General features: G+C 45.9%; 1 protein-coding gene across 1 annotated transcript in view; it reads left to right on the top strand.

Annotated features, from left to right (window-relative positions):
* Positions 1 to 2,552: 2,552 nt before the first annotated feature.
* ATG14 (autophagy related 14) overlaps positions 2,553 to 9,497 on the top strand; it is a 26,196-nt gene continuing 19,251 nt past the window's right edge. The window contains exon 1 of the mRNA XM_018562262.1: positions 2,553 to 2,799. Coding sequence (XP_018417764.1) covers positions 2,576 to 2,799 — 224 coding nt within the window. The 5' untranslated portion in view covers positions 2,553 to 2,575. The remainder of the gene's footprint in view (positions 2,800 to 9,497) is intronic.

The raw sequence follows: 9,497 nt of genomic DNA, 5'->3' as shown, positions 1-9,497 counted from the left end.
CACTTTTGTTTGGTGCACTGTCTACAACAAACTGGACTAGGATTTAATAAAAATACAATATATAAGCACTGTGCGCATGACCACATCTTTAAAGTGGACCTTTTACACCCTTTCATTAAAAATCACCTCCAGCATGCAGCTCTGAATGATCATATGAAATCATCTTATGTTCATTAGTTAAAAAAAAAATGTTCTTGGTTTTTCAATTTCCTGGTCCTCTTGGGCATTAGTGATGTAATGTGCCCAAACATAGCATCCTGGTAAGGTTAAATCGGCAGAGCATTACTGGGAAATCTCTTCTGTAATCTCACAAGATCTCAAGGAAAGGCATTTCCTCTCCTGAGATGTGCATGGTCACATGTCCTAGTCGCAGTTGCCAGAGTTCCAGCAAGTAAATGTATATTAATATGCCCTGAATTCCTGTTTTAAGACCTCAACATGAAAAATAAATGGAGAGTCCTCACAATACATCAGTGCACTGTGACATCCGCTCCATGGTCATTAAGAGATAGCCTTGTGACATTTCAAGGATTCCGATAGCATGCATTTTACCAAAGACGTTAACTTTGTTTTTTTCTAACGCCCTGCAAAACAAAACAAAATAAGTATTCTCTTAACCCATCACTCACACACAACCTTCTTCATGTGACACACTTTGGGTTCCTGGTCCCTTAGGCCTCATTCACACTGCCGCGCATATACGCGTGTATTGCAGCATTTGCAAATAAATGGCTCCATACACATAGCTGCGTATGGAGCCGTATATTTGTGTAGCGTAAAAATGCGCAAAAACAGAATGGAACTGAGATGCGTCCGGGCAGCGTATTTCTGTGTGTACACGTCTGCAGTTCATTAAAATTTGTATTACGAATGATGCATTCTGGGATTGCATATAGATGCGTATACATACGCGCATGTACGCAATATGCAATTTTGCTCTTGCGTTTTGTGTGAATGAGGCCATACTGTGGTTTCTGTCAGCCCCATATGTAAATACTCTCGTGACATATGGTGGTGGGGGATTAGGTGTACGTGTTCTTTAGGACATATGAAGATTCTGCTGCAAGTCATGGTTCATGGAACGAAAATTTGCAGCAGGTTATGACTCTTGATCAGAGCAAAGATTTGTGTGTGTCCACTACAAAAACCACTACATTTAGATCCATACAGCAGGTATAGTGTGTGTTGGTTTTTTTATTTTTAGAGATATGAACACAATACTATTTGGGTCCCATGCACAGAGGTGCATTGTGCTCCATAATCTTGCACGACTAAAAATAAAAGTAGAAAATTTGGTGCCTGCAGTCAAAATCTCTGAAGAATTTGTGTAACAGCATGTACAGGCTGGGAGTGAAAACGGAGCTAGAGGAATGAAAATACATTTTTGGAGGTTTATGCATCTAAAATTGCGTAAATGGAAGTCCTTTACTGTTCACTACGTGTGTATCTGGCAAAACAAGAGACCGAGTGCTGGAGGGTTGGGGTGAATAGTGGTGCACATAGGACTCCAAGCTGAGGTGTATTTAATGGCTGAAGGATACTGATATCACCACTGGCTGATGTCACATGGTCCTTGGCACGTAGGGACAGTCCCTGGGAAGTCTGATCCATTCCCCTGCCTGCCCACCTTATTTTAACTACAGCAACAGTATGGCAGAGGGTGGGGGAGCAGGTTTGCACAGAGGCACACTCCAGATCCAGTTCCTTTTTATCCACTGACTGCTGGGGCTCCCAACCCTGGATAAACATAATGAGGGGAATTTATCAAAACTGGAGCAGAAAGAATCTGGACCAGTTGTACATAGCAACCATCATATTCTCTCTTCAGTTAAAAGAAAGAAGCTGATGGGTTGTCTTGGAAAGCTGCACTAGATTTTGGCTGCTCCAGTTCTGATAAATTACTCTAAATGTGGCCATGGTATAGGTAGACTGACCTAGCTGCACCTTGGAAACGCATAAAGCTGTACGGTGCCATAATATACAGGACAGGTCGTGTAATTGTATTACATCATTATGGGATGTATCATTTTACTTCCAGCTCTGGGACCGTTCCATATGATACAGGACAGGTACCAAACTACCGCTGTGATGGACCCTTGGGGCTTGTGGTAATGACTTCAGAGCAAGACACTTCTGAGATCATTCTGGATTCATTGACAAGTACATCAAGCATGTTTTAAATGGGTTTTACATTATAATAGACATTTAAGAAAATGCAAAACCCATTTAAAGCGAACAAAAGCCCACTGACACCGACCCATAGTAAACTGGCCCTCATGCCCTTACTAAGCTTAATCCTAATAATATAATTAAAAAAACTTTTAAAAAAAGGGAAAATTGATGAAAAGGTTAATAAAATCAAAAAACTTCTATAATCTGTTTACAGCTCATTCAAACCCCTCCCACCTCCCTCCAATCGCTGCTCTTCCATTGGTTCTATGGCCCCAAGTGAAGGATCTGGAGTCACGTGACAGCGCCTCTGCTCGGCCAGTGACGGTGCCCCGCCCCCTTTTCTCCCAGCATGCCTTCGCTTGAAAACAAAGTCCCACGTGACAGCCGGTGAGGCGGCGCTGTCATGGTGTCCCCCGGTGGGAAAGGAGCCCGGAGCTGGCAGGATGTGGCGGGCGGAGGGAGCCCCCGGAGAGACGCGGAGATGGTGCACTCGGTGGAGGATGGGGGGGGGCTGTATGTGGCTGTGGAGCGCTGCCCGCTGTGTAACACCACCCGCCGGAGGCTCACCTGTGCCAAGTGCGTCCAGAGCGGGGACTTCGTCTTCTTCGACGGCCGGGACGCCGAGAGGTGAGTGCGGGGGAGAGCTGCCTGGAATGGCTGTGAGTGGTCACTCTTCTCCGGGACGGGGAATGTGATTGTTCTAATATGGGGAGATCCTGCACCTTGTGAACCCCAGAGGGACCTTATTGTGTACCCTGAGAGGAAATAGTTCGGGTTAAAGGTCACTGTGAGTTTGTTATTGTTGATTGTGGTACATCAATCATCTCCTACCGATATTGATGAGCAATCTGCCCCATGATCAATAGATTGAAGGCGTCCATACTCCTTACCCAACAGACCTGACAAAGGATTTGTATTTCTGCAAAGCACACCCCTGTCTGGGCAAGGGAGGAGACCTGTTTTGTTTTTTCTGCAATTAGGTAATACTTCCAGATCTTGTCCCTCCCCCAGCATCTGATTGGCCAGTGAAAGATGAAGCAGTGGACTGATGAGCTCATCTCTCTGCTCTCTCCTATCAGCATGCCCCTTGATAGCACATGATTGGCTCCTCGTGCTGCTTCTCCCTCTCTAAAGCTGAGCTCTGCTGTACAGTAAATGCAAGAGGCTGATCAGACTGATGTACTTGCATTTAGATCATATTTAATGATGTATTAATAAACACAGAGCTCCATTACACTGTGTCTTATATATCTGCATGGAGTTTAGCTTTCAATCCAAACTGAAGGAATAATCTATTTTCTGCATTTACATTGGGCCAGTTTTGGTTACCTGTATTATGACACATCCGAAGGGCTCCAGGGGGGTCTCAGAATCGCCATCGTAGCCTGTGCCACTTGGAAGAAGAGCCTTTTGGAGGCGTCACCCGGCCAAGTGTCACCAGTGCACGTCAGTGATGTCGCATGCACTTCACTGTCGGCGGCCCTCTTGGTGATGGATGCTGGCGATGAGAGGAGGGGACATTTATGCGGCAGGATAAGGTATGCCCCTGGGTCCCCTCCTCTCTCGTCCATGTCCGAGTGCCTGACCTTTTAGAGGGGGTGACACCTAGATGACCCTCTGACGGTGTCACCTGGTGCTGGCTGAACCTGGGGGGTGAGGGGGTGTTGTGTCATTGGCATTTTTGATAGCTACAGGTAACCAAACTGGCCCAATGTAAATGTTAGAAGATAGAAGTATTGAGACAGTAAAATGTACTCTTCCTAACAGCTTGAGAACGAAGCGATAACAAACCACTGATCACTCCTGGATCGTGACAATATTGTTGTGATCCATCCTGGCTGCAGCGCGGCTCTGCAGTGTCGGCATATAGCGGGTAATAGCTGGCTATATGCTGACTTTGGGTCACAGGAGGACATAAGTAAATTCACACCAAACATTCACAGGTAATTAATCATTCTGTGTAATTTTAAACACATGCATCAAGCATATTCACCAGCAGAGAATGTTTGGTGAATGTCACATCTACTATGTTATAAATATATCCCTTTGTATTCATAATGATTATTTTTTCTTGTGGATGGTTTATTGACACTGTTAGACGGGCGGGCAACTCCAGCCCTCCAGCTGTGCTTTAACTACAAATCCCAACATGCCTCAGCCTCTATGAGTCGTGTCAGTCTTGCAATGCTTCATGGGATTTGTACTTTCACAACAGCTGGAGGGCCAGAGTTGTCCACCCCTGCTGTAAGGGCTCATTCACACCACCTAGGAAGGAAAATAAAAAAGTTTTATGTACCCCGAACCTCTGGAGGAGCTTGCTCTGAGGGCCAGTTCACACCATATGCAGTTGTGGTGCAGTCCGTTTATTTGACTGCTGCAGTCAAAATACATCACAATGCTTTCCTATGGGCTTTCTTGAGCTTAATTCATGCTGCAATGGTGTGTATAAAGCACAAGAAAGCCCATAGGAAAGCATTGGGATGCATTTTGACTTCAGCAGTCAAATAAACGGACTGCATCACAACTGCATATGGTGTGAATTGGCCCTTAGACCATTCTCGCAGCCTCTCTCCCCCTCCGCTGCAGCGGTCTAAGATTAATAAGTCCAATAAACAGGGTATAGGACGCAAGGACACTGAGGGACATACCGGCGCTAGAGCGTAGGAGGTGATAAGCAGCACTGTCACAGCTAGCTCAGAGGATCGGGTGAGTATAGCTTTCCTCCCTAGACCAAAACGAACAGTTAACCCTTGCAGTACAGGTGTAGCCCCATTGCTAGGGCTAATATACATTTTGCCCACAGTTCCTCTTTAAATTGAGTTAAGGTGCCCATACACTGCCTGGATTATGGCCGGTTATTAATGTATCGGCGGAAATTCGCACAGTGTTTCGGCTCCCTTTCAGCCGGCATTCCTCAATCAGCTGATCAAAGGAGCCGCTGTAAAATCTTTGTGTGATCAGAGCAGGCAGCCTATGAGCTGCCCGCTCTGATCGGCCGGCAGCTGTCGGAATGCAACGCAAAAAGTGGCGACTCCTCGAACGACACCCTGTTTGTGTTGATGGAGGACTCGCGTCAATTTCTTAGTTGAGCACGCGGGTTAAGCAAAAAAAATGGTCATGCGTATTGCCAGCCTTGGTATAATTTCCTCCTGTTGGTGGCTCGGTGTAACGCGTTTTGTCATGCATTGGAACAATAACACACTGCACGTGCGATCATTAGTAGCTGTGTATTGTGTATAGTGAATAAACAACCGATAGATCCTCCTAATCGCCTTGTAATGATTATAGATTGTAGAGTAATTATAGTTTGTGGAAGCTCCAAAATGGGATTGTATTTGGATGACATAAGCAGGTGTTATATTATGATTGGTACTGGAAATACAGCATCCACGGGCAAAGGCGTCATAACCTCAGTGGGCAGGTCACATGGGAGTAATATTCACTTATTTATTTGGAGGAATCCTGGAGTGATGTTTTGTTTTCTGTCTGGTTATGGCATATAAATATTTATCTGAGCTGCCCCACATTCCTTAGGCCCCATTCACACTAAGCGACATACCTTTTGCAGCGGATCCGCACGGCCGGGATAGCGCAACTTTCGGGGCGACGGTAGCGCGACCTTCACCGTCGGGCTCCATTAAAGAATAGAAAAATCGCGCAAGATCCGCCGAAAAAAAGGGTCCTGCTGGAGCGACGGGCGACATGGAGCTAAGACAGCTCCATTGAATAGCATTGGCTGGCGACTTCTCGCGACATATCGCTGCAAAAATGCGCGATATCGCATCAGAAATCGTGCGATAAATCGCTTAGTGTGAATTGGGCCTTAGGCTTTGTCTAAGACTGGCTATGAAGACATAAATAGTGTGTACTGCTCCCCAATACATTTCCTAAAGGTCTCCCCCTCCCCAAGCTACATCTTATCAGCAACTCCTACACTGAAGCCTGTGCTGCTGACGGTCATGACTCCCAAGCAGAATAAATCCACGGTGCCAGGGCCCCAGTGTGCCTAACAATTAAAGGCCAGCCCCAGCTGAAACTTTATTTTTTGGGACAAATTAGAACCCTTTCTCTTTTTGTTGTGGTCTGCGTCCTGTTTGGGAGATTTCACTTCCTTGCTATTTGTCAGGAGTCCAAAGGAACAGGTAGTACGCAGAAATCTCTCCAACCAAGATACAGACAGAAATGAAAACAAAAGTTAAAAAAGAACTCCAGGTAACCTTCTAAATACATAGATTGGAGCTGTTCTACCTGCCACAGGATTTGTATATGTCATTTCAGTTCTGAACTTTACACCGCTCTGCCGCACAGCCTCATCTGGCAGAGCAGAAGACCTGACTTTTCTCTACTGCTGCCCAGAGACACTTCTAGGTCTTGTCCCTCCCCCAGCCTGTGATTGGACAGTGAGAGGACAAGCAACACACTGGTTTTTAGTGGATTTATACTTTAAAGCTGAACTCCAGGGAACTGAAAAAAATACCTGTGCAGTGGGACTCTCCCTGCAATGGAGTCCTGGCAGGGAAAAGGACCTCGGTTGCCTTGTCTCTGGCTCCCCTGACAGCCAGTGCTCACCTGTAGTCCCTCCAGCGCTGGTGCCGGTCTCCGATCCAGCGCTGACTCCTCTCTTCCTGGCACTTCTGTCCCACGGAGAGTGTGCGGGTGCACGCTGCCTCCATTGACTTAGCCTGCGTCTATCCTCGTCTCCCGGCCGAAGATCTAAACTGCGCATGCGCCCACCCCAAGATCCTTTGCGCCCGCCCCAAGAATCTTCAGATCTTTGGACGGGAGCGAGCGGCAGAGACGCAGATAAGTTTTAATCCTTGCATATATCTACTCCTTTAATCCTTTAACAGTATATGTGCATGACTTTGTCCTGCATGGTACATGGTGACATCACAGCTGCGACTGCTGGCCAGAGAGCCGAACGTTCCTCGTTGTGGAGAGAGGCGGAACTAGCATAACATTTCCGCAGAGCATATTTCAAACAAGACCCTTACACGCATTATGAATGTGTTGTTAGTGTATTTTATGATCTGATGATTTGATCTTCTATACACTGGAGGATGTTTATCTGTTAGTTCTGTCTTCTTTGCCAGCAGACAGGATGTGAGTTGTACATTCATGTAGATGTCAGCTTGTTGAGCCGCATTCCAATCTGTCTATGTCCTGTTTCCCCAGAGCCACACACATGGGATAAAGATCTTCTAGGGTGACAGTTTGTGCCACACCAATAGCTAAACCAAACATGCACCATCTGTATTGCCACAAGCAGTGGGATCAGCAATACATGTAAAATGGGCCTCAGCTGACATCAGTACTGATAATTGTGACTCATTAATCGCACAGTGTTCCTGGGTCTTGACATTTCCATCAATTATTGCTGAGCAGTTGAGTCCTTCAGTGTTTTAAGAGCGTGATGGACTTGAGGCAGCTGCTGCCTCCTCTGAGATATGAACTTATGTGCCTTGAGACTTGGGCTCCTCAAAATATAACACTGATGTGACTGGAAAGATTTAGACATTCGTTTGTCCCATGTGCCTTACTCTGTGCAGGAATGGCATGTTAAAGCCCAATTCTGGCCATTTGTTTAGAGCTAGAACTGAGGTTTATACTACTGTCTGTGCCTTGTTGTTGTCCCACTGATGCACGCCCCCCTTGTTTGGCTTCCATATTCAGTGTGAGTGAAAAGTTCCTCGTTACTCTTTTGAGTAAACGGTCAATTCTTTCAAGGATGGCTGTAGATTCAATACATTTGGGTCCTACTGCTTCCTTTTAATCATCTCCAGCCTCAAAGGCAGCTTCTTTATTAGCGTCTATGGAGAAAAGGCTGCGTCTGCTTAGTACATGCCGCCCTTCTGGCTCAGTTGAAGAGTACTGAAAGCTGCAGTCACACCTGAGCGTAGGCATTTATGGTCATTTTTGAAGCATTTTTATTTTTGTGGTTTAGTCTTTAAAAATGCTTATACTCATACTGGTGTTTCCAGGTGCTTCCATTAAAGACTATGGGACCACAAATACCCAATTCTGCTTTAAACGTAGCTCATGCACCTGTTAGTGCAGGGATGTCCAAACTGCGGCCCTCCAGCTGTGGTGAAACTATGAATCCCATGAGGCTTTGCAAGATTCTCACAGCCACAGACATGACTCCCGAGAGTCCCACAGACATGACTCCCGGAGAGAGATGCATCATGGGATTTGTAGTTTCACCACAGCTGGAGGGCCGGAGTTTGGACATCCCTGCGTTAGAAGTGTCTGAGCTACTGGTGCCTGAGTGGTTAACAGGGAAAAAATAGAAAATCATGGGATTTTGGTTGTTGGACCATTTTGTATGAATCAAAGTGCAGAGGCATAGTAAGTGCAGACCTTGGTTGGTGGAGGAGATAGCCAGGAGATATATATGGGATGGAGAGAGCAATGGGAGAAGGTGGCCGCAAGTTTATTTAAAGTGGAACTCCAGGAAATAAAACATTTTTGGGAACATAACAGCTCATATAAGATGCCCTTAATGATAAATGTTTAATGCTTGGATCGCTGCTGGTTGATGTACAAATTGTGTCTTTATTGATGCTGGATACTACAGGCCACATTCTTTAAGTGCTGCGACTGAAAGTACTGGGGATTGTGTCATGTAGTTGCCCTCTCATCTCACCTTGCTATTCACCCAAAGCCTTGTATTCTTTTCATGGAATGCAAGGCATACTGTGAATGGGCGAGGGGAGATCCTGTCCTTTACTCCACTCTGTTACCCTTAGACAAGGAGCATTGGGGGATGAGCAAGCCTGTTACACAATGGAACTGGTTCTGTGCTTTCCCCTTTTTATATTCTAAGTGAAATTACAGATGTTCATATGGCAGATTGTTTTTGCTGCTTTATGTGAAGAATTTACTTTGCCTTTCTGATACAAACTATTGTGATCGGTATGGATGCACCAATACCGTTTTTTTCAGTATCGAGTACCAGTACTGATATTTTATTTTCTATACTCCTGAATACCGATACCAGTGCTATGTGCCCCGATTATCAGCGGAGGCCGGATAGCCACACCAACACCTTCACAATCTCCTTTTTATCACACCCAGAACCTCAGGGCTACACGGAGGGAGACGGCATCCGGCCGTCCAGCCAATCTCACCGGGAGGCGTTATTAAAGATGAAGTGTATTGGGTGTTCTATCAAAAGAACACCGACTTCACTTACCAAGGCTGCCTAGCTTCCTAACCAATCAGGAAGCCGGTCGGCGGGTCATGAGGTGCCATCCAGCTTCATGATTGGTCAGGAAACCAGGCTGCCTACCAACAAGTGAAGTGGGTTTCCTACCCAAACAGAG

Source organism: Nanorana parkeri, unplaced genomic scaffold (genome assembly GCF_000935625.1).
Source record: "Nanorana parkeri isolate BGI_ZX_2015 unplaced genomic scaffold, ASM93562v1 scaffold20, whole genome shotgun sequence".
Lineage (NCBI taxonomy): Eukaryota > Metazoa > Chordata > Amphibia > Anura > Dicroglossidae > Nanorana > Nanorana parkeri.
The sequence above is the reverse complement of the archived record's forward strand: the minus strand, read 5'-3'. Positions and strand labels throughout refer to the sequence as shown.